The sequence below is a fragment of the Podarcis gaigeae genome (genome assembly GCF_964106915.1).
Source record: "Podarcis gaigeae genome assembly, chromosome: 8".
Classification (NCBI taxonomy): domain Eukaryota; kingdom Metazoa; phylum Chordata; class Lepidosauria; order Squamata; family Lacertidae; genus Podarcis; species Podarcis gaigeae.
Window position 1 is genome coordinate 73,874,511 of NC_139684.1, and position 25,382 is coordinate 73,899,892.

The following is a 25,382-nucleotide window of genomic DNA, read 5'->3' on the forward strand; positions in this document are numbered from 1 at the left end:
TCTGACCCATACTGTGTATAGAGATTTTTGAATTAGCGTAGTTTTCGCTCTATAGGACGCACCCGACCATAAGCTGCATCTAGTTTTAGAGGAGAACAAGAAGAAAAAAAATTCTCTCCCTCTCTGCACAGCACCCCTTCAGCGTAGCGGTAGGAGAAACGAAGCAACTTCCATTTCTCCTCCCGCTTCGCTGAAGGGGCGCTGCACAGAGAGGGAAACTGCACAGCGCCTCTCCAGTGAAGCAAAGCCAGGAGAGCAAGAGCGGTCGGTGCGCACGACCCTTCTTGCTCTCCTGGCTTGATGGATAGCCGCCAGAAGCCTCCGGAGAGCAGCAAGGCTTCGCATTGCTTTCACTGAAGCCATGGAGCCTGTATGCGCTCCATAACACACACACACATTTCCCCTTAATTTTTGGAGGGGGAAAAGTGTGTCTTATAGAGCGAAAATTACGGTATATGGTTTTAAAAAATCCTATGTACTTTATCGTAACGTAGATATGGGTGCCATCCAACATGCCATCCGTATCTGTTGTCCCATCCTTCTATGTCCAATATATCTGTATTTTTCAATGTCAACCATTCTTTTAGTCAACATAAACGTGAGGCTTCATAATAGAGTTTCAGATCCAGCAAGGCGAAGCCCCCTCTTTCCTTTATATCTGTTAATAATTTATATTTAATTCGTGGCTTCTTGCCTTGCCTGGCTACTGATTTGATCCCACAATGTCCCTATTTCCCCTGCCAGTGCTGCCACCACTGAGCTCAGGAAAGAGAATGAGCTGGTGCTTGTCTCGAGCGCTGGCGGCAGTGGTGAGGGAGCACCCCGTTGCCTCTCGGTGTCTGCCACTGCCTGCCTCCTCCCTTGAGCAGTTCGTAGCTGTTTCTGGAAAGCGGGCAAGAAGGATGTGTACTTTACATATTACACATAAAGTTTATTGCACTAAGCAACACACATTATGTATAATATATACCCTTTATGAGAACAGGGTGGAGAAGGAAGTCCCAGGGTTTTTTAAAATTTGTAAACTGCCCTCAGAACCCAGAACATATAAAATCCAAAGGCCTGTTGTAGTCTGCGCAGCCTGAAAACCTCTTCTGTTCAGGACAGCACAATCTGCGGCAGGCCTCTGAGCACATGTGCATCTTTAAAGCACACCTGAACACAAACTGCCACTGATGTGGAATAATGTGGATGTCTCCTTTCCCCAGGTTCACCATCCCTATTGTGCTCCTCAGTCTCAGATCTGACCGTTCTCACAATGCATATACTGCAGATCAGCGCTGTGATTTGTGCTTTCATCAGCCTTGTCCTCCTCCTCATCGCCCTGGGCTGAGACTACTGGCAGCAAATTGGCCTCTGGAACATTGGCCTCTGGAATGTGTGTATTCCTAATTGCCATCCTATCGGGATGGTTGTGGCAGGTAAGATCTTCTCTGTCTTTTGCTAGGAGTACTTAAGGTGCGGTATTCCAAAGCTGATTGAACTGATCTTCATTTCTAAGGCATGCAGCAGTATGTGGGGCACTTCATCATTCTTCAACTCCCTGAAAGTCCAGTGTGAACAGGGATAACATATTTACTCTGTCTTAGGCACTGGGAATCATATTTTGATAAATATGCCCTGGAAGCCAGCACAAAATGGCTGCTGCAGGAAGCAAAGAAATAGGCGACAGTAATCTGCAGCAGTGAGTCCCATCTCTGCCTTTACTATGGTATAATTTATGTAGGGCTGGACTGAGAGGTTTCGGCACTTGAGGCAAAACAGAAAGTGCTTCTTCTTCGGTAGCTTCCTGCTTGCAGTAGCTGCCACCTGCAAGTACACCAGCACTGCAATGCCAGGCCTGAAGCATCACCAATGACAGGACACCTTCACTGCAATGGGGACGGTTATGGGGAGACTTGGCGCAGTCGCAATGAGCTTCTGGCCGTGTTTGGAGTGTAAACAAGGAGCTGGCGAGGGCATGAGGATGTGAGTTCCCACATCTCCTTTGGAACACATCTCCTTCCCTGAGTATGAAATCTGTGGTGAATGCTGCCCAAGGGCTTGCCCGAGATTCAGCCAAAAGACACTGCACTGCTCCTTCAAGTCAAAAATTCCTTCCTTGCACAGAAGGGATGCACATGGATCCGTCAAATGAACCACTGCAGTGCTTGAAATGTCAAGTACATGAACCAGCAACTCCTGCATCTGCCAGGAGGGCTGGAGCTGTGAGAGACAACAGCAGCCACCCAGTGAGGACATATTGACGATGCAGCTGCAGGCTGGCATTTCTTGGAGCGCTGGAGAACAGGGGTTAGGGGAGACTCTGAGCTGTTTTGATGATTGCACCGCTGCCTTTTTTAAATAGTGTTTTGAACTTATTGTAACCTGCCTCAAAAACTTTGGTTAGTAGGTGGGGTAGGGATATTCCTAAATAAATAAAATAATCATGGTGCTAAGTAATAGGAGGTTTGGGCTGGGTGTTCATCAGTATGCAGATGACACCCAGCTCTACCTCTCCTTTAAATCAGAACCAGTGAAGGCGGTGAAGGTCCTGTGTGAGTGTCTGGAGGCGGTTGGAGGATGGATGGCGGCCAACAGATTGAGGTTGAATCCTGACAAGACAGAAGTACTGTTTTGGGGGGACAGGGGGCAGGCGGGTGTTGGGGACTCCGTGGTCCTGAATGGGGTAGCTGTGCCCCTGAAGGACCAGGTGTGCAGCCTAGGAGTCATGTTGGACTCACAGCTGTCCATGGAGGTGGAGGTCAATTCTGTGTCCAGGGCAGCTGTCTACCAGCTGTATCTGGTACGCAGGCTGAGACCCTACCTGCCCATGGACTGTCTCGCCAGAGTGGTGCATGCTCTGGTTATCTCCCACTTGGACTACTGCAATGCGCTCTACATGGGGCTACCTTTGAAGGTGACCTGGAAACTGCAATTAATCCAGAATGCGGCAGCTAGACTGGTGACTGGGAGTGGCCGCCGGGATCACATAACACCGGTCCTGAGAGATTTGCATTGGTTCCCAGTATGTTTCTGAGCACAATTCAAAGTGTTGGCGCTGACCTGTAAAGCCCTAAACGGCCTCGGTCCCGTATACCTGAAGGAGCATCTCCACCCCCATCGTTCAGCCCGGACAGCAAGGTCCAGCTCCGAGGGCCTTCTGGCAGTTCCCTCATTGCGAGAAGTGAGGTTACAGGGAACCAGACAGAGGGCCTTCTCGGTAGTGGCCCCCACCCTGTGGAACACCCTCCCTTCAGATGTGAAGGAAATAAGAAGGTATCTTATCTTTAAAAGACATCTGAAGGCAGCCCTGTTTAGGGAAGTTTTTAATATTTAATGCTGTATTGTTTTTAACATTCGATTGGAAGCTGCCCAGAATTGCTGGGGAAACTCAGCCAGATGTGTAAATAATAATTACGGTAATTATTATTATTATTATTATTATTATTATTATTATTATTATTATTATTATTATTATTATTATTATTTTAGGAGCCTGATCCATTAGGGCAAATGGGGCACCTGCCAGGGGTTGGCTCTGCCTGAAATGGCCTCTGGCACTGCCTACTGTTGGTCTCCCTGGCTGTTATGGGCATTTAACCCCCTTCTTCCTTTCTCTTCCTTCCTTCAAGATTTCATCCATGCCACCCGAGCGTTCATGTTCTTTGGGATGATCGCTGGAGCTGTCTCTTGCATTATTCTTTGTGGAACATTTTTTGACTTCCAGTGTGGCTCCATCTCCAAGGCTAAGAGTGCAGCCATAGCCAGCATTGTTGCAGGTATTATTGGGGGGGGGGGTGTCATAAGCATCTGCTTCCAGTCAGTTCAAGCCCCTTAAGCCCCGGTTCACAAAGCTGAAGACTGTGCCAAGCTGAAATGTCCATGCAAAATGCTGTTGCTTGAATCCAGTTTGGCTTCCTCTCCCGGGCCAGGACCTCAGCCATAGCCAGCCTTGTTGCAGGTATCCTTGGGGTCATATGCATCTGATTCCACAGTCCCCTCAAGCCCCAAACTCAGAGCTGTAGACTGTGCCTGAACAAATCCCACAGATCCTATGCCAAGAAAACTTGAGCTGAAAGGAAAAGTCCACACAGAATCCTATTGGTGGACTCCAACTGTCATATTCAGAGTAGACCCACTGAAATGTATTGACATGATAAAAGGTACAATTCAAACCCATACTATCCATCCCAGGTATTTAGAAAGTGGTGGAGCCACTACTGCATATCCAGTTCATCTGGAAGGTATGAATCTGCTGTAGGCCTCTCAGGAGGGTGAACTTCTAATGCTTCTTTCTGCAACACCTGCAACATCAGAAGTTGAAAGTAGGAGACTAGAAAAGTGCTGTGGTCTAAATCACTGAGCCTCTTGGGCTTGCCGATCAGAAGGTCGGCGGTTCAAACCCCCGCAACGGGATGAGCTCCTGTTGCTCGGTCCCAGCTCCTGCCAACCTAGAAGTTTGAAAGCATGCCAAAAAGTGCAAGTAGATTAAAAGGTACCCCTGCAGCGGGAAGGTAAACGATGTTTCCCTGTGCTGCTCTGGTTTCGGTGTTCTGTTACGCCAGAAGCGGCTTAGTCCTGCTTGTCACATGACCCAGAAAAACTGTCTGTGGACAAATGCCGGCTCCCTCGGCCTGTAAAGCAAGATGAGCACCGCAACCCCAGAGTCGTCCGTGACTAGACTAAACTGTTGGGGTCCTTTTTTAAAAATAATATTTATTCAAATTTTCAAGATACAAAAACATTTAAAACATAAACAAACAAAAATAGTAAAAAGAAAAAAGAGAAAAAAGAGAAAAGAATATACAAGATTCAAAATAGCTTCATTTCATTATCTTGTGTCTTAGACCTCCTCATACCTCCCTTCCAATTTAATCATTGTTTCAGCAAATTCTTCCCATATTTATCAAAAACAGAATAATTTATCTTAACAATCTATTTCAAATTTATCAATATTATCTTTAACTTAATCTTTACTTTTCGAACCATATACGTTTAAATTTAGAATTTAAATTATATTTATACTTATTATCTTCAAATCTTTCTACTAAAGCCAATTATTTCCTTTCCGCCACAATCTATTATTTCAGAAATATTACTCAAAATTAGCCATATATATATATATATATATATATATATATATATATATATGCAGGTTTTGGTGTCCTCGGGTGTCTTCCCGTGTAAAAGTTGGGGTGTCTAGGCGACGTTTCGACGAGGTCTCACTCGTCATCTTCAGGCTGGTGCTTTCGGCTTCTTGTTACTGGAACAGAGCGGGATCTCAATGTTTGAGTTCCTATAAATACTGTAGAGGGGGTGTGGTGTCTAGCCTCCAATGTTCTGGGCAGAGAGGAAGTTCCCAGGCTAGTGTGCCTTTTCTTCTTTTGTTCCTTAATTACTTGAGAGATACCTTGAGTGATTTCTTGAGTGATATCTTGAGTACCACTTAGGTGGGTCATTAGGTGTGGATTAGTTGCTAAAGTCTTTGTGTCTTGACCTCTTGAACTTTGTGAAGAGTTTTCCTGAGAAGATGGCTGTATTGCACTTAGTTGTGCTTTGGCTTGGCTTCGTGTATAGGGGCGAGCTGTGGTTTTGTGGCTTGTGTCAGCCAGATCTGTGTAGGGATTGCAGGGGGGTGCAGCATCCGGAGGTGCCACCATGGATTGGCTACTGGATGGTGTCAGTAATTCATCTGTGGAGAGGGTCTGGGTTTGGGTCTGGTGTGGTTGATTGGTGTTGGCGTTCTGTGTGCCTCTGGATCTGGTGTCAGTTTTTGTGGGGAGGGCTAATTTCCAGATGTCTGGCAAGCGGGATGTGTCGTCACGCTTGTTCATGTTGTGAGGGTGTTTCTCTATCTCGATGGCTTCCATGATTATTCTCTTGTGGTGATGTTCCGTGTTAAAGAGCAATTTGGAATCTGCAAAATTAATTTCGTGTCCTGTTTCTTTCATGTGTTGGAAAAGAGAGGAAGTTTTTTCTTCTTTTTTGACGGCATTCTTGTGTTCTGCGATACGTGCATTTATTCGTCTGTTTGTTTGTCCAATGTACGTGGCTGGGCAGACTTTGCAGGGTATTTCATAGATCCCTTGGTTTTCCAACTGGATTTTATCCTTGGGGTTTCTGAGGATATTGGCTATTTTTTGGTTGGTGCAAAAGGCTGTTTTGATATTGTGTTTATGGAGGATTTTGCTAATTTTATCTGTAGTGCCCTTGATATAAGGAAGGAGGGCCATGCCATTGTTTTCTTCTGTGTCTTGGTTTTTGGGGGGTGTTTCCTTTTGGATTAGCTTCGTAATCCTGTTTTGCTGGTATCCATTGGCAATTAACACATTTGAGAGATTCTGTAACTCAGTTGTCAAGTGGTCTTTGTCAGCCAGGCGTTTGGTTCTGGAGATGAGAGTCTTGGCTACGGAGTTTATTTGTGCAGGGTGGTGGTGTGATTGTGCATGTAAGTAGCGGTTGGTGTGTGTTTTTTTCTGGTAGATAGTGTGTCCTAGGGAGCCATCAGGTTTTTTGTAGATTAGGACGTCAAGGAAGGGAAGTTGGTTGTTGGCTTCTATTTCCATAGTGAATTGTATTTTGGGGTGTAAGTTGTTGAGATGTGTGAGGAAGCTATCCAGTTTTTCCTTCCCGTGTGGCCAAATTACAAAGGTGTCGTCAACATATCTGAGCCAAAGTTTGGGTTTGTGTTAGCCAATCCATGGTGGCACCTCCGGATGCTGCACCCCCCTGCAATCCCTACACAGATCTGGCTGACACAAGCCACAAAACCACAGCTCGCCCCTATACACGAAGCCAAGCCAAAGCACAACTAAGTGCAATACAGCCATCTTCTCAGGAAAACTCTTCACAAAGTTCAAGAGGTCAAGACACAAAGACTTTAGCAACTAATCCACACCTAATGACCCACCTAAGTGGTACTCAGGATATCACTCAAGAAATCACTCAAGGTATCTCTCAAGTAATTAAGGAACAAAAGAAGAAAAGGCACACTAGCCTGGGAACTTCCTCTCTGCCCAGAACATTGGAGGCTAGACACCACACCCCCTCTACAGTATTTATAGGAACTCAAACATTGAGATCCCGCTCTGTTCCAGTAACAAGAAGCCGAAAGCACCAGCCTGAAGATGACGAGTGAGACCTCGTCGAAACGTCGCCTAGACACCCCAACTTTTACACGGGAAGACACCCGAGGACACCAAAACCTGCATTCCTGTACCCGTGAAAATCTACGAAAGCATATATATATATATATATATATGCTTATATATATATATATGCTTATATATATATATGCTTATATATATATATATATATATATATATATATATATATATATATATGCTTTCGTAGATTTTCACGGGTACAGGAATGCAGGTTTTGGTGTCCTCGGGTGTCTTCCCGTGTAAAAGTTGGGGTGTCTAGGCGACGTTTCGACGAGGTCTCACTCGTCATCTTCAGGCTGGTGCTTTCGGCTTCTTGTTACTGGAACAGAGCGGGATCTCAATGTTTGAGTTCCTATAAATACTGTAGAGGGGGTGTGGTGTCTAGCCTCCAATGTTCTGGGCAGAGAGGAAGTTCCCAGGCTAGTGTGCCTTTTCTTCTTTTGTTCCTTAATTACTTGAGAGATACCTTGAGTGATTTCTTGAGTGATATCCTGAGTACCACTTAGGTGGGTCATTAGGTGTGGATTAGTTGCTAAAGTCTTTGTGTCTTGACCTCTTGAACTTTGTGAAGAGTTTTCCTGAGAAGATGGCTGTATTGCACTTAGTTGTGCTTTGGCTTGGCTTCGTGTATAGGGGCGAGCTGTGGTTTTGTGGCTTGTGTCAGCCAGATCTGAACTATCCCTAATCAGAAACGAACTACACAAGAAAAGATACCTACTAGACCAAACCAACAAAGATCTACTCACTCTTCACCTCAAACTCTGTAACAAAATCCACCCTGCACTCTGGGACAAATGCAAACAACTAGCCGTCTGGAGAGCTGAAACGGAGACCTCACATAAGACAGACACACACACCAACAAACTCCACAAACTAGAGAAACGCCAGAAGCCCGGCCACCCTCCACAGCAACCCATGAAACAAACAGTACATAACATATCAGACAGGATCCTCACCACAACTGAAACCAAAGTACTCTCCAAAGGTTTCAACTTTGCAGTCGCCCCGAGACGCATCCCCACGGAAAACATCATATGCGGAGTCGAAGCTAGCCTAACCAAATTCAACCCAGATGAAGCCAATAAAATCAGACTTGAAGTCACCAACATCCTCTGCTCCAGCAAACCACCCAGAAGCAATTTACACAAAGAAGAACAGAAAGCACTCACCAACCTGAGGAAAGACAACAACATAATCATTCTCCCAGCAGACAAAGGTAATGCCACAGTGGTGATGAACACATCGGACTACCAAGCAAAACTATCAAAGCTACTCCAAGATCCTGCCTACAAACCTATAAAAACAGATCCCACCACCTATCTGGAAAAAACCACCAAATCCAAAATAAAAGCCTCTCCTATCAGTGAAGAAATCCAGCTAAGAATCATCCCCAGAGAAAAATCATCCAGATGCCCCAAACTCTACGGCCTCCCCAAGATACACAAAGAAGGAACACCACTCAGACCAATAGTCAGCTCCATAGGCTCACCTCTACAAAATCTCGCTAAATTTCTCGCCAAGCAACTTCAGCCCTATGCAGAATCCATCTCTTCACACGTACCAAACTCCTTCCAGTTCATAGAAACAATAAAGAAGCAAAACCTACATCCTAATGACCTACTTGTGAGCTTCGATGTTGTATCTCTCTTCACACAAGTGCCCATTAATGAAGCCTTGACAGCTATTCAAAACAAATACAATCCCCCCGAATACATCTTGGACCTGACCAACCACTGCCTAACCAACACGTACTTCATCCACAATGGACAAAGATACAAACAGATAGAAGGAGCACCTATGGGATCACCCCTCTCACCGGTCATCGCAAACCTGTACATGGAACACTTTGAAACCAATGCTTTAGACAAGTCAGAACACAAACCCAAACTTTGGCTCAGATATGTTGACGACACCTTTGTAATTTGGCCACACGGGAAGGAAAAACTGGATAGCTTCCTCACACATCTCAACAACTTACACCCCAAAATACAATTCACTATGGAAATAGAAGCCAACAACCAACTTCCCTTCCTTGACGTCCTAATCTACAAAAAACCTGATGGCTCCCTAGGACACACTATCTACCAGAAAAAAACACACACCAACCGCTACTTACATGCACAATCACACCACCACCCTGCACAAATAAACTCCGTAGCCAAGACTCTCATCTCCAGAACCAAACGCCTGGCTGACAAAGACCACTTGACAACTGAGTTACAGAATCTCTCAAATGTGTTAATTGCCAATGGATACCAGCAAAACAGGATTACGAAGCTAATCCAAAAGGAAACACCCCCCAAAAACCAAGACACAGAAGAAAACAATGGCATGGCCCTCCTTCCTTATATCAAGGGCACTACAGATAAAATTAGCAAAATCCTCCATAAACACAATATCAAAACAGCCTTTTGCACCAACCAAAAAATAGCCAATATCCTCAGAAACCCCAAGGATAAAATCCAGTTGGAAAACCAAGGGATCTATGAAATACCCTGCAAAGTCTGCCCAGCCACGTACATTGGACAAACAAACAGACGAATAAATGCACGTATCGCAGAACACAAGAATGCCGTCAAAAAAGAAGAAAAAACTTCCTCTCTTTTCCAACACATGAAAGAAACAGGACACGAAATTAATTTTGCAGATTCCAAATTGCTCTTTAACACGGAACATCACCACAAGAGAATAATCATGGAAGCCATCGAGATAGAGAAACACCCTCACAACATGAACAAGCGTGACGACACATCCCGCTTGCCAGACATCTGGAAATTAGCCCTCCCCACAAAAACTGACACCAGATCCAGAGGCACACAGAACGCCAACACCAATCAACCACACCAGACCCAAACCCAGACCCTCTCCACAGATGAATTACTGACACCATCCAGTAGCCAATCCATGGTGGCACCTCCGGATGCTGCACCCCCCTGCAATCCCTACACAGATCTGGCTGACACAAGCCACAAAACCACAGCTCGCCCCTATACACGAAGCCAAGCCAAAGCACAACTAAGTGCAATACAGCCATCTTCTCAGGAAAACTCTTCACAAAGTTCAAGAGGTCAAGACACAAAGACTTTAGCAACTAATCCACACCTAATGACCCACCTAAGTGGTACTCAGGATATCACTCAAGAAATCACTCAAGGTATCTCTCAAGTAATTAAGGAACAAAAGAAGAAAAGGCACACTAGCCTGGGAACTTCCTCTCTGCCCAGAACATTGGAGGCTAGACACCACACCCCCTCTACAGTATTTATAGGAACTCAAACATTGAGATCCCGCTCTGTTCCAGTAACAAGAAGCCGAAAGCACCAGCCTGAAGATGACGAGTGAGACCTCGTCGAAACGTCGCCTAGACACCCCAACTTTTACACGGGAAGACACCCGAGGACACCAAAACCTGCATATATATATATATATATACACACACACACACACACACACACACACACACACACACAGTTCTCTTCTGGTTTTATCCATCGTCCCTTTCTTCCTGGTTTCGGGTTGCGTCCGTCCTTTCTTCCCTTTAATCTTAATTTTCAGTCCGGTGTTCTAATGTCTGAGGCTCTCAAGTCACTTCCATGCCACCTCTGCAGATTTTCTTGCTCCTGGTTGTGATACAACACTTTCTTGTCCCTTGTTAAAGTCTTTCGTACTTTCTTCCCCTTCTCCTTGGGGAGTGGGTCTCTGGGAGGTTCCATACAGTCATAGTCTCCATTTTCATTTGTCAAGTTGTTCAATTCCCCCCAGTTCCACTCCCCATTGTTAAATTTATAATCCAAACGGTAGTTGCTCCAAAAGTACTTATTCTCTTGTTTCACAGTCCCACTAGAGCTAAAAATCCCCTTAACTCCAGAAGTTTGCAGACACCCTTTGGATTCAACGACGTTAGATCTCTCATTTTGTAACTTTTGAGGTATAATAGCAATCTCTTCCATCTCCCCCTGCCCTTGGGTTTGCCTTAAGTCAGTTTCCTGGGTCAGTTGTTGTAAAGTTTCACTCTCTTCTTCTCCTGTCAATCCATACTTTCTAGCTACAGCAGTCATGGCATCCAGTTTCTCATCTACCAAGTTCAAATCCTCCTGCAGCTGCTGTAGCATAGCATACACTTTACCAAGGGCAGCAAGAAAAACTTCCTTCCTGCTCATTTTTAGTCAAGGTCAAATATCTGGTCTCACGCTGATTTCCACAGCTGTTATGTCTCTTTGTGAACTGCAACGAAGAAGCTAACAAACTCCCTCTAGAGGGCAGAACTTCTGTTAACCTCCATCTTTAAAATGTATCAAACAAAGGAAAATTTATTTTCAATTTCCCAATACTTTGTTTCCTTGCAAATAGCACAAGCAGAAAGCGACATTAAAGTCTATTTGTTTCTCTTTTGTTTCTATCTGTCCAAATCCATTTCCTTCAAAGAATCTGTCCTGACGTCCCGTCCCCAGGTTGGGGGCAATGGAAATTTATTCCTTTACTTTCTATCTTCAGGATTAGATAAGTTCTTTCCCCCCCTTTCCTCCTGCCGTCAAGGGGGTTTTAATGGTCATAAGTGCCGGAAATTTCAATCTTTGAATCAAATTCAAGGCTAGTTAGTTTGTACGATCTTTGCTTCAGTCTGTTTACAAAAAACGGGAGGCAGACTTCCTTTTTATACCTTCCCGCTTCGTACCTAATTCAAAACAAAAAAATAATTTTATTTCTTAATCCAATCCTCCGTTTTTACTCACGGGTACTTGTTTAGAGTCCAAATGTCATCAGGAAAAAGCCGGCGCTCTCCGTAGATGGCTGTGCTGGGGTCCTTTACCTTTACTAGAAAAGGGCTTAGAGATCTCCCTAAATACTTCTTTCTGATTCCATTTCCACCAATGTCAGAGGTGCAAAGGAGAAGAGCCAGTTCAGAAAACCCTTCATGAGCTTCCCCCTTCCTCTTTGCACATCCAATATTAGCTGGTTGCGTCCTGATTGCCATGGCCACCTACACAGGGCAGATAGGAGGAAATGCCCCTTATGGATGGTCTTTTGGCTTGGGTTGGGCCTCCTTTCCTCTCTTCCTTATTACTGGTGAGTATGTGTCAAATGGGAAATGCTGAAAATGCACGTCTTTATTTAAAGTTTTGCTTTTTCATGGAGTTGGCAGCTGCATTATTTAAGTCTGGGGCTGCTCTACAGTGTGTCCATTTGAACACAGATGGAAGCAGGTGTGTGTGTGCGCATCCATACCTGCCCAATGATGTTGTGGGTTGGTATATGCCAAGAACGCTTCCTTCTTCAATTATCTGAGTCATGGGCAGTGTAGTAAAGTTGGTACTGTTTAGAAATCATTCCTTGGTCAAGTAAAAAGAGTGAAGCCTTGTGGGAACTTCATCAGCCACAAGGACCCTGGGAAAGAAGTTGTGTTTCTTTAAACCCTAGACTAGCTGGCTCCTTGGCGTGAAAGGTTTATTGGAATCAAGGAAGCCTTGATTTAATGAAAGACCTAACACCTGGGTCTGAGAGTGTGAACATCCCCCCCCCCCCAATGATGCTATCTGTCCTTGAATTGCTTGGGAATGTGTATCTGGATAATTTCCACGGAAGGGAGGAAACCCTTTGATTTAAAGTTTGGATTCCAAATTGGCCCAGCTGTCAAGGAGTAAATTGATTGACCAGCAAGCCGGTCATTGGTGAATTCAAAAATAAATTAAGACTTATGATTGGCTTGAGAGTTACGACGCCAAGTGAGAATTGTGAATAAAAGATCAGGGAATTGTTTGAGAATTTGCTCTCTGCCATTGCTCTGCAATCCGCATAGATGCCCAGCTGTGATGTCCCAAACTAATAGCCGTCGTTCGTCTTTTGAAATGGAGATCTTCAAAAGCCTTCAATTTGCAGATTCTTAAAAGGACTTCAACTATCCTATTTTGTGTTAGACCTTGTGAGTATGTAGAGCTAGCTATACTATGCAATGTCTTTATTTTTCTTATCTGTAACGTTCAAAAGAAGTGCCTGCTATTTTAGCATGTTCCTTATGTTATTTTAAAATAAACTTTTAAGAATGAAACTGTTTTAGTTTGTGTGCCTTCCCGGGGAATAGCTAAGTCCTAGCCTTACGCTTGGTTACGCCCTACCGTAGAATTTCTGTCTGCAAGTCTGTGGAAACAACTTGTGGAGTGGGGGACAGCCAGGATAACGGATCGCAGCCTTCTCCCTGGGTTGTGATTCTGGGTCCCCTGGAAAAGAGGGAGTGGTGGCAGCCCTACCGGGTCGAATTTGTTTGGTTTTTGCAAAAAGTAATGTACCTGCCAGCCCTGCCCTAGAGACCTAGTCTGGCCGGAGAGCAGAGACAGGTGAGGGAGGGGCAAGCGGTTGGGGGTAAACATTACTACAGGCAGGGAAGCAAAAATATGGATACCCTAATTAGGTGAAAGGTTTTATAACACCACACCCACCCTAGTGGGATGCCAGGATGTAGAATTTTTTTAAAGTTTGAAAGCAGCAGGTTGAGGATGAGCATGAACGATTGTGGATTAAGAAAATTGTTTTTTTTTTGTGTGCTACCTATGGGGTTAGTATATATGTAGGTGTTAAATAGTGTGAAAGATAAGGTACATATCTGTGGGGCTCCAAAATCAGTCTCCGTGGGGTAGAACACTTATCTCATAGGACCACATCCTGCATCTCCCTTAACAGCAATGAAAGGACCCATTGCAAATCAGCACCCTCTCTTCCCTACTATGCCAGAAGGACTCCATAATGCCTGACTTACGTGACCAGGCTCTGCACTCCCCCCAAACTCTCCGAATAACAGTATGAAGGACATGACACAGCTTGAATGGGATCAAACCAGGCCACAACTTTATTGACATCAGAGGCAAGAGGTTCGGCATAGGCATCGGTCAACCATTTACTCCCAACCCGCCTGCCGGAAGTGACACCAAGGGTCATCGCAGCAGCAGGGGTTCCTCTGGCTTATGTCAAATAGGGGGACTCCCATGGGGGTCACCACCTTGAGGAGTGCTGAGGTCCAAGCCCCTGCCTGGGCATACAGCCAGAAGCAACTCCTCCTGGACCCCTTTAATGGGATACCATCCCAATGAAAAGGAAATGTAAGAAAGCAAAGTGGCTGTCCAATGAGGCCTTACAAATAGTGGGGGAGAGAAGGCAAGCAAAATGTGAGGGAGATGGTGAAAGATACAGGAAATTGAATGCAGATTTCCAAAGAATAGCAAGGAGAAACAAGACCTTCTTAAACGAGCAATGCAAAGAAATAGAGAAAAGCAATAGAATGGGAAGAACCAGAGATCTGTTCAAGAAAATTGGAGATATGAAAGGAACATTTCGTACAAAGATTTCCATAATAAAGGACAAAAGTGGAAAGGACCTAACAGAAGCAGAAGACATCAAGAAGAGGTGGCAAGAATACACAGAGGAATTATACCAGAAAGAAATGGATGTCCCGTATACCCCAGGTAGTGTGGTTGCTGACCTTGAGCCAGACATCCTGGAAAGTGAAGTCAAATGGGCATTAGAAAGCACTGCAAATAACAAGGCCAGTGGAAGTGATGGTATTCCAGCTGAACTATTTAAAATTTTAAAAGATGATGCTGTTAAGGTGCTACACTCAATATGCCAGCAAGTTTGGAAAACTCAGCAGTGGCCAGAAGATTGGAGAAGATCAGTCTACATCCCAATCCCAAAGAAGGGCAGTGCCAAAGAATGCTCCAGCTACCGCACAATTGCACTCATTTCACACGCTAGCAAGGTTATGCTTAAAATTCTACAAGGAAGGCTCAAGCAGTATGTGGACCGAGAACTCCCAGAAGTGCAAGCTGGATTTAGAAGAGGCAGAGGAACCAGAGACCAAATTGCAAACATGTGCTGGATTATGGAGAAAGCTAGAGAGTTCCAGAAAGACATCTACTTCTGCTTCATTGACTATGCAAAAGCCTTTGACTGTGTCAACCACGGCAAACTATGGCAAGTTCTTAAAGAAATGGGAGTGCCAGATCACCTCATCTGTCTCCTGAGAAATCTCTATGTGGGACAAGAAGCTACAGTTAGAACTGGATATGGTACAACTGATTGGTTCAAAATTGGGAAAGGAGTACGACAAGGCTGTATTTTGTCTCCCTGCTTATTTAACTTATATGCAGAATTCATCATGCGAAAGGCTGGGCTGGATGAATCCCTAGCTGGAATTAAGATTGCCGGAAGAAATATCAACAACCTCAGATATGCAGATGACACAACCTTGATGGCAGAAAGTGAGGAGGAATTAAAGAACCTTTTAATGAGGGTGAAAGAGGAGAGCGCAAAATATGGTCTGAAGCTCAACATCAAAAAAACGAAGATCATGGCCACTGGTCCCATCACCTCCTGGCAAATAGAAGGGGAAGAAATGGAGGTAGCGAGAGATTTTACTTTCTTGGGCTCAATGATCACTGCAGATGGTGACAGCAGCCATGAAATTAAAAGACGCCTGCTTCTTGGGAGAAGGGCAATGACAGGCCTAGACAGCATCTTGAGAAGTAGAGACATCACCTTGCCAACAAAGGTTCGTATAGTTAAAGCTATGGTTTTCCCAGTAGTGATGTATGGAAGTGAGAGCTGGACCATAATGAAGGCTGATCGCTGAAGAATTGATGCTTTTGAATTATGGTGCTGGAGGAGACTCTGGAGAGTCCCATGGACTGCAAGAAGATCAAACCTCTCCATACTGAAGGAAATCAACCCTGAGTGCTCACTGGAAGGACAGATTGTGAAGCTGAGGCTCCAGTACTTTGGCCACCTCATGAGAAGAGAAGACTCCCTGGAGAAGACCCTGATGTTGGGAAAGATGGAGGGCACAAGGAGAAGGGGGCGACAGAGGACGAGATGGTTGCATAGTGTTTTCGAGGTTACCAGCATGAGTTTAACCAAACTGCGGGAGGCAGTGGAGGACAGAGGTGCCTGGCGTTCTCTGGTCCATGGGTCACGAAGAGTCGGACACGACTAAACGACTAAACAACAACACATTTGGGGAGGGGTAGGCCTAGACTACAACCTCTCCCCTGCCCGGCCAAGACTAAGGAGCATCCAATACCTAGACCGCCAAAGTTGTGACAATTGCTATGAGGTAGGAAAAAACCAACAGGCAGATGCTGATTTCCTTGATGGACGAATTCCTGCACCGAATATGGTGACCACCAATGCCACAGCTAGGTCTGAAAACAGTATGAGAAAGGGCTGGCTGGCTGGGGGATCCAACAAAAAACTAGTTGCTCGGACTAGGGCCAAACTGCCCTATCAAGCCCACTCCCTGGGAAGGCCCTATCTCCAAGCCTGCCTGCCATTGGCCAATTTGCAGGCAGGCTTGAATCCGAAATGCCAGCTGATGAGGTGAGCTTGAAGCCGCCCTCGCCAGCCAGGCAGTTCCCAGCACCAGGGCCCCTGTCGGATGAGAGTGCCAGGAGGTATTGCCTACCCACAGTGCGACCGAAAGGTAAGCGGACTCCTATGAAATGCCACTGAGATGTCCAGAAGAACCAAGAGTGTCACAGCCCCAATACCCAACCCTAGTCAAAGGTAATTTGGAGGCACAACCAGTGCAGTTTCTGCCCCTTAGCAGAGCTGAAGCCAGGGTGATTGAGGCCAAGGTAACGCATGGGATCCCAAAATGCCTGCAATGGAATGGTGACGTTCTATAGTTATGTTGCCTAAGTGTTGCAGATTGGTGGAGAAGCTGTAGCTCAGTATAACATGCATGCTTTTCATGTCCAAGCTTCAGAAGCTTCTCAGAAGGTTCTGAAAATGTATCTGGCCGGGACCCCGAGAACTGTTGGCACACAGGATTGATATATATGGCATCTATTTATCTATCCTATCTATCTATATCTATCTATCTATCTATCTATCTATCTATCTATCTATCTATCTATCTATCATCTATCTATCTATCTATCTATCTATCTATCTATCTATGTCTGTCTGTCTGTCTGTCTGTCTGTCTGTCTGTCATCTATCTGTCTATCTATCATCTATCTATCATCTATCTATCTGTCTATCTGTCTGTCTGTCTGTCTGTCTGTCTGTCTATCATCTATCTGTCTATCTATCATCTATCTATCATCTATCTATCATCTATCTATCATCTGTCTGTCTGTCTGTCTGTCTGTCTGTCTGTCTGTCTGTCTGTCTGTCCGTCTGTCCGTCTGTCCGTCTGTCCGTCTGTCCGTCTGTCCGTCTATCCGTCTATCCGTCTATCCGTCTATCCGTCTCTGTCTGTCATCTATCAACCTAGCTATCCACACACCCATACACTCCAAGGCATGTGTCTGCATGGCTGCTTCCTACGATCAAATCCAATACTACCCCAATAGTTCTAGGATCCCATGTGCCCATGGAGGACATCAGTAAAAGCCTCTTGCTTTAAAAACCAGCACATATACATCAAAATATGTATTTTAGTAATGCATATGTTGACCCAAGATATGTGTTTATATATGTATGTTGTGGATACATGTTAGTTCTTGTTACATTTTATTTTAAAATAGATAATTTACAGTGTGATGTGAAAATGGGTTGGAACAGGTTTATGCATTAATGACACAGATGGGAGATAGGCTTATCCATCCACTCCTAGACACTTCCAGTTCTGCCCATGACTAGTCCCTTGGAGAAGTCTCAAAATGCGCAGTCAGTGTGGTTCTGTGGAAGGGAATATATTTTGGTCCACGAGAACAGCAGGTCTTGGAGGATGAGCAAGAGAGGTAACGCTGGGGATCAGAGCCCCAGATATCTTGGGTGGTGTTTTATTCTGTTCCCCGTTGCCCTAATCAGTCCCTTTTCTCTCCTGACAGGTGGGCTGGCTTTCCCCTTGGATAGGGCTATGTCAACAGGAGCATGAAGAAAAGGCTGTGCCTCCACTTCAGATGACACCTGGGGCACACAGACACAGCCTGCATTGGGGCGAGTTGGAGCTGGGGGGAATTGAATATAATGTAGGGCTGCCACATTTCAAAAAGTGAAAATCAGGACACAAAAGTTGTTGAGTTTTTGTCAAGGTTTTGATTTTTTTTTTGTCCAAAGTTGTTGAGCTTTTCTTCATTATTATTTTTTTAGTTTTGCCCAAAGTTGTTGAGTTTTCTTTGCAAAATCTCTAAGGGTTTTTGAGCTTTCTTTAATGAAATTTTCCAAAATCTATACTTCTGACATGAAACAAGTGCCTGCTATGTCTGGGAAAATTCCGGATGTATGGCAACCCTCCTCTAATGACAAAACTGACATTTTTATAGGTCCAGCAAGGTGGTTAAGAAACTGGAAGTTATTTACTGAATGCTGTAGAACAGAACTTCTCAAATTGGTGGGAGAAGGATGATTAAAGTATCACATTAGCTTAATGTATGCTGTTATTACCCATTAAGAATCATGATGAACATTATTATTATTATTTTGTAAATTTATTTATTTGGTTTTTTCAAATTAAAATTTTACAATAACGTATCAACATACAATATAGAAATAAGATATACACACAATCTCCTGGACTTCCTGGACTTCCCTCCTCCCATTTGTGGGTCCTATTGTTAGTCCTTTCCTCTTGCATATTCTATAATAATCCAACCCTTTTTACATCTCCATTGTCTCCAAAATTCACCATTAAACTACAACCGTTATTCCAATCCCACTAATTTTTTTTAGCTGTTTACAATGGGTTTTAAGATACCTTTTCCCCATTCCTTATTACAGTTTTGGTCTTCCTGATTTCTGATTCTTCCAGTCATTTTTGCCATTTTGGCATAGTCCACCAGCTTGATCTGCCACAATGATGAACAATATTATTATTCCTTCAGTAGCTGGGTTAAAGATAAGGAATGATTTATCTCAAGAAACATTGTAAAATTAATGAATGTTAGAATGACGTTGGTTTAGAAATTACATGGTTTTCAGTGGTAATGGACAAGTAAAATGAAAAGAAAGTTTAAAAATTAAGTTAAAATCAAGGGTAAGGATTTGTTGAAGAAACAAAATTGAATTTGGAATACAGAGAGGGGAGGTATGGGGAAGTCGGGAAAGTAAGGTACAAGAAAGTAAGGGTTTGAAATTATACTTGTTTTCTCTTTTTTCTGTTTTTCTGGTGTTTTTTCCCCCTTTATTTTTATATTTTGTGTTGTGTTATTATGATAAAATCTAATAAAATTTCATTAAAAAATAAATAAATAAAGATAAGGAATGAGTAAGATAGGCATCTTCTATTCATCAATAGGAAGGAAGGTCTATGAATTAAATGATATGTCTCTATCTTCCGTATAGTTTGTATGAGCAAATGACTTTTCTGATTCTTCTGTTTATCTTGCTTACCTTCTGGCAGCAAGAATATAAGCACACAGATTCTGAAGCCTAAAACACAGCCTGGTTATGAGGGTGGAAGCATGGGTTTGGATTTAGAATCAAGAGTTCTAATTTTGCTCCCAGCAGACTTCCCTGCAAAGGAAGCCATAGGAAGCAATGGAACCTCTCTCGTCTCCATCCTTTGATATGTGGCTCTTTCTCTCCCCCATGCAAGTTTTGGGAGAAAAACAGTTCTTCTTGGATGTGACTTTCTCTTTAACAGAAGGTTCCCACACACAGCCTATTTATTCCTCCCAATATACTTGCAGAAAACTTATGTGGAGGTTAGACCATATCCGGTCTTCACTCAGCATCCATCCTGATTTTTCTTGGGGAGTCATATTACAATAAGCACCTGCCCTGATTTGTTTGTCAAGTGTTTATATGTGTTCCCAGTAATAATTCACTCATTTCTCACTTGTCAATGCATTTCCCGGCACTCCTCCCCAATCACACAAAGTCTGGGTTGTACCCCACTGAATTCCATTCAGAGTAGATTCATCAAAATTAATGAGCCTATGTTAGTAGATTAGCATTGGCTATAACCCTGATTCCTTTATATATATATATTTTAAAATGGATTTGTTGTCTCAGGGTAATAGATGGCTTTAACCCACATTATTTATATGCAACCCCAATTTTAGGATACACAGTCAGGAGGCACCTTGAGTAAGCTTTCTAAATTTGGAAAAACAAATAGCCACCACACATATTGGCGCTACCAATTTTGTATAAATAGAGTTTGTAAAATATTCTTATTTTTTCTCACAGTGACTGCTGTGTGCAAAATGATTTTAAAAATAAATGAAATAAAAGCAACATCCAAATACTCTTAGAGTTTCATGAGCCTTCTGTTTTGATTCCATCAGCCAACAAAGTAGGGCATGGCTAGGTTAGGCTAGGCAATTGTAGTTTGAGGCAATAGGAGTGTGCAGTGAAGAATGAAAGAGGGAAGGAGAGCAGGGTGTGTAGGTGTGTGTGTGGGTGTGTGTGGGAGAGAGATTGACACTGCAACTCCCCAGACCAGACCAGGCATAGAATTCTTTTCTTAAAATATTTGTGAATGATTATGGGAGTGAGGCATACGGAACTGACAAAAGCTCCAATCACTGCTCACATATTTTCATCTGCATGCAAAGTTATAAAAGTGCATCAACAACTCATGAGAAGCATTTGATTCACAAATGTATTTCTTTGGTTATTGATCTATGGCAGGCAAGCAGCATCAAAAGGCGGAAGAGACCCATTTGCAGAAATCATATAGGTTAATGAGTCACCAACTTGTTAATCAGAGTTGGCGTCACTGGGCAGTCACAGAGGGCCAGACTAGAAACCCATGCCCACTCTCTGGATTCAGTCTTGCCTGATTGTTCCTCCTCCTGCTCCTGCTCCTCTACTGTTGCCCTTCTAGGTCAGGTCGAAGGTCCATCTAGCCTCAGTCACAGACCTGACTGTCCTCACAATGCATATACTGCAGATCAGTGCTGTAGTTAGTGCTTTCATCAGCCTTCTTCTCACTCTCATTGCCCTGGGCTCAGACCACTGGGTGCTAATTGGCAATTTGAACCGTGGCCTCTGGAAATTTTGTCGTCCTTCTGCTTCGAGCTATATTTGTTTTACATATTCGATGGATGTAGAACCAGGTGAGATCTCTGTCTTGTGCTTGGACTGCTTAAGGTACAGAATTCTAAAGCAGATTGAACTGATCTTCCTTTCTAAGGCATGCAGCAGTGGGAGGGGGGCAGTTGATCCTTCTTCAACCCCCTGAAAGTCCAGTGTGACTAGAGATAACACATTTATCCTGTCCTTTTTTTGGGGGGGGGGGTTTAAAATAGTAGGTGCTGGGACTCATATCTTGATAAAGGTGTCATGAGTGCCTGCACAAAATGGCTGCTGTGGGTGGGCAGCAAAAAAATTAAAAGGTGATGGTAGTTCATACCACTGAGGCTGGATCTACATAGATATGAATATATATATATATATATATATATATATATATATATGGCTGTTTACCATTGACGACGGATCACTGCTCTACAGTGCCCTCTCGTGTCACATTTTTAGAACACATTTTTAACGTTATAATTGACCAGTGTAGATGAGTCCTCTGAGTCCCCTCTTTTCACAAAATAACCCTTGCATTTAATTTTTAATATATGCTGTCTGGAAGCCATTTTTGTCTGCCAAGGATCCCCTACGATATACAACCTTGCATGCTGCAAAGGATCCTGGGAGTGCTTTGGAGTGCCCACTCCATTTGCACTGTGCTCTTGGCAGGTTTGCTGTGCTCCAATGTCGCTCGGTGTGAGTTGGGTGTGTCTTTCTTCAGTTCTGTGAAGCTGTGTGTTGCAGGAGAAGATCTGTGGCGTTGGGCAAGTTGCTCTGAAGAGATGTTTCCCTACCACAACTAGTCTTCAAGTTGGCAAACCTTTGATGAGTTTCTCCTCCTTCTTCTTTAAATAAGAATAAACATGTGCATCCCACCACTGAGACCATTCCATTGTAATTATCCAACCTCCCCAAATTTCAACACCTCTTGTGGTGGTCCGACTCCTTTCTGTTTGAACAGAACTCCACAAACACCCTCCATTTCTCCCCGAAATCATTTCTCCTGCATATTCCCCCTCTTACCTTAATGGCACATGTTTATTGATCATTAATAGCTCTATCCCACACCTCTTTATACCATTCTTCCATTTTATATTCTGCTTGCCCCTTCCACTTCCTAGCTATCATAATTCGTGCAGCTGTCAATAAATTAGTGAGCAAGTCCTTTATAGCCTGTGAACCTTCCACCCCATCGTAAATTGATAATAATGCTACCTTTAACCCAGTGATTTCTGTTATCTCCTTAAACACCTTTTGCAAAAAAACAAAACAAAAAACACAACAAAAAATGTAAATATTTGCACCCTCACAGGTGAACATAATTCCCGGTTTCCTGGCATCCCCTCCAATATAACACTGAATATTTCTTGTTTATTTGATTTAATCTGACTGGTGTTAAATGCCATCTCCTAATTAATTTATAACAATTTTCTTTTATTCTTATAGACAGCATTTTCAACATATGTTTCTTCCATATTTCCCCCAGCTGTTACTATGTAACTGCCCTGTTGTTTTCTTTTCCCACACCTCTTTTAATTGATCTCCTTGATCCTCCATTTCTATTAATATTTTATAAATTTCATTGATTTCCATTTTTATAACTATTTTTTTCTTTATCATATATATATATATATATATATATATATATCCCCAAATTTTGTATATTCTTTGCAGTTCTTGTTTTCCCTTGACCACTTCTTTGTCCATTGCTCCAGTTGTATGCAGTTAAACCAAGTTATTTTACTTCCTTTTAGAGCTTCTCTTATTTGTTCTTTGCTTCTCATTTTCTCCACTCAACTTTATTTTAAGTATTTTCTTCTCTTTCGCTTCTTTTTCAATTTACTTTTTTCAATTTACTGGGAAGTCTTCTGTCATCATCACCGGGGTTAGTGGGGAATTTGCTAGTATCAATTTTCCTTTATATTTCGCCCATATCTCAATGATATTTCTTAGTAAGGGATTTTCAATATTCTGCCACCATTGTCTATTTGGTTTGATAAAAAATGTATTCACTAACTTCTCCCTCATTTCCTGTGTACCACTCTCTAACCATTCTATCTCTCCTTGTTCTGTTATACCATCTATGATATATCTTAATCATACCATCTTCTTTTATTAATTCTAGGTTTTTTATCCCCATTACAAAATTTATTAATCATACTTTGCCAACCCTTTATCTCTGTCTCCGTTATCTTAATTGGTAACATTCTAAATAAAAAATTTACTCTAGAAAAAATTTCTTTTTTTTTTAATGATATTTATTAAGTTTCCAATAAACACATATAAACACAAATACAAGCAACAATAAAAACATACCAACAAACAAACAAACAAAAACAAAAACAAGTATACTTTCAAACCTTATTTTCTAAACCTAATTTCACCGACCTCCTCACACCTCCCCCTTCTGTATTCTGATCTCATTTATCTTATCAGCAAATCCATTCCCATATTTCCATATTTTTTTATTTATTCTATTCTTTTTCCTTAGTCAATACCCCTGCAAACCACTAATTTTTAAACCCATATCTTTTTAGCCTTCATTAATTTTATAATATTTATTAAGATAGTCTTTAAACTTCTTCCAATCTTCTTCCACAGACTCTCTATCCTGGTCTCGGATTCTGCCAGTCATCTCTGCCAGTCCCATGTAGTCTATCATCTTCATCTGCCATTTTTCCAGTGGGTAGATCTTGTGTCTTCCAATACTTTGCGATGAGTATCCTTGCTGCAGTTGTAGATACATAAAAAAAGTTCTATCCTTCTTTAACACCTCATGGCTTACCATACCCAGGAGAAAGGCCTCTGGTTTTTTCAGGAAAGTATATTTAGATACTTTTTTCATTTCATTATATATCATTTCCCAGAAAACCTTGATCCTTGGGCAGGTCCACCAGAGGTGAAAAAAAGTGCCTTCATTTTCTTTACATTTCCAACATTTATTATCTGGTAAGTGGTAAATTTTAGCAAGCTTGACTGGGGTCATGTACCACCTATAGATCATTTTCATAATATTCTCTCTCAAGGCATTACATGCCGTGAATTTCATACCGGTGGTCCACAACCTTTCCCAGTCAGCAAACATAATGTTATGACCAATATCTTGTGCCCACTTAATCATAGCCGATTTAACTGTTTCGTCTTGTGTATTCCATTTCAACAGCAAGTTATACATTTTTGACAAATTCTTAGTTTTGGATTCTAACAACTCTGTTTCCAGTTTTGATTTTTCCACCTGAAAGCCAATTTTCCTATCCAACTTATAGACCTCCAATATTTGATAATAATGAAGCCAGTCTCGCACTTTGTCTTTTAGGTTTTACTCTAGAAAAAATTTCATTTTACTTATCAGTAGTCTTCCAAACCATGAAAGCTTAATTTTCTTATATTCCTCCAACTTTTCCTTAATTTCCTTCTTTAATTTGTTAAGGTTCTATTGGTCTAAATTTTCTAAATTTCTTGTTATATTTATTCCCAAGTATTTCATTACATTTCTTAGTTTTATATCTATTTTTATTTCCTTCAAAATGATAAGCTTCTAAGGATACTCAGGAATACATGCTATACACATTTTTGTCTACTTGAAGAAGCCATGGTCCAATCTGAAAAATACAAATATTTAGGTTACAAAACTATAAAAATTAAGAAAAATTAAGTTTGCAAAACAATAATTACCATGTGGTTTAGGGTAGATCAACGTGTCAGTGTCCACTTATCCCCAGTGTAAATATGACATATCGGCAAAAGTCAGAAATTGAAAGATAACTATAGCACGCACATGAAAATCGATTTCAGATTTGAAATCAGCATTGAAAGAACATATAAGAACAGTTGAAAAATCTCATGCAACAGAAAATGAAAAAAGGAATTGTTCCCCAGTATGCTGTGTATCCCAAGGGAATACAGTTTTTTGCATACCTCCAACTTTACATAGATATACATGTCATTTTCAATGCTATACATGTCATGTTCAATGCTATATAAGTCACTTATATGTATACTCATATTGTACTACTTTGGCTATGTGTTTAATAAAATATTGGATTCTTGCATTGTAAAAAACGAAGATTATGGTGAAAAGTGAAAAACATGAATTGCAAAAAAAATGGAGCTTACAGAATACATACATCATGATCAGGCAGGTTTTCTTCCAGGGAGACAAATGAAGGATAATATAAGAAACATTAAAGATATAATAGAATACCTGGGAGTAAGAAATGAAAAACAGGCAGCATTGATGTTTATAGAGGCTGAAAAAGCCTTTGACTCTTG

The 25,382-nt window shown here is 42.3% G+C and overlaps 1 protein-coding gene across 4 annotated transcripts in view; it reads left to right on the forward strand.

The window, feature by feature from the left end:
• The window catches only part of LOC310851756 (protein NKG7-like), a 32,924-nt gene extending 14,752 nt beyond the window's left edge, over positions 1-18,172 (forward strand). For 3 of the 4 annotated variants that reach the window (XR_014567808.1, XM_083754432.1, XM_083754430.1), the window contains 2 exons: positions 12,102-12,215; positions 17,972-18,172. Coding sequence is in view for 2 of the 4 variants with exons in the window: in XM_083754432.1 (XP_083610558.1) it covers positions 12,102-12,215; positions 17,972-18,018 (161 nt within the window). In the remaining 2 variants the exon portion in view is untranslated. Of the gene's footprint in view, positions 1-3,886; positions 3,944-12,101; positions 12,216-17,971 lie in introns of those variants that run through there. The other variant, XR_014567809.1, reaches the window with a different exon arrangement.
• Positions 18,173-25,382: the final 7,210 nt, after the last annotated feature.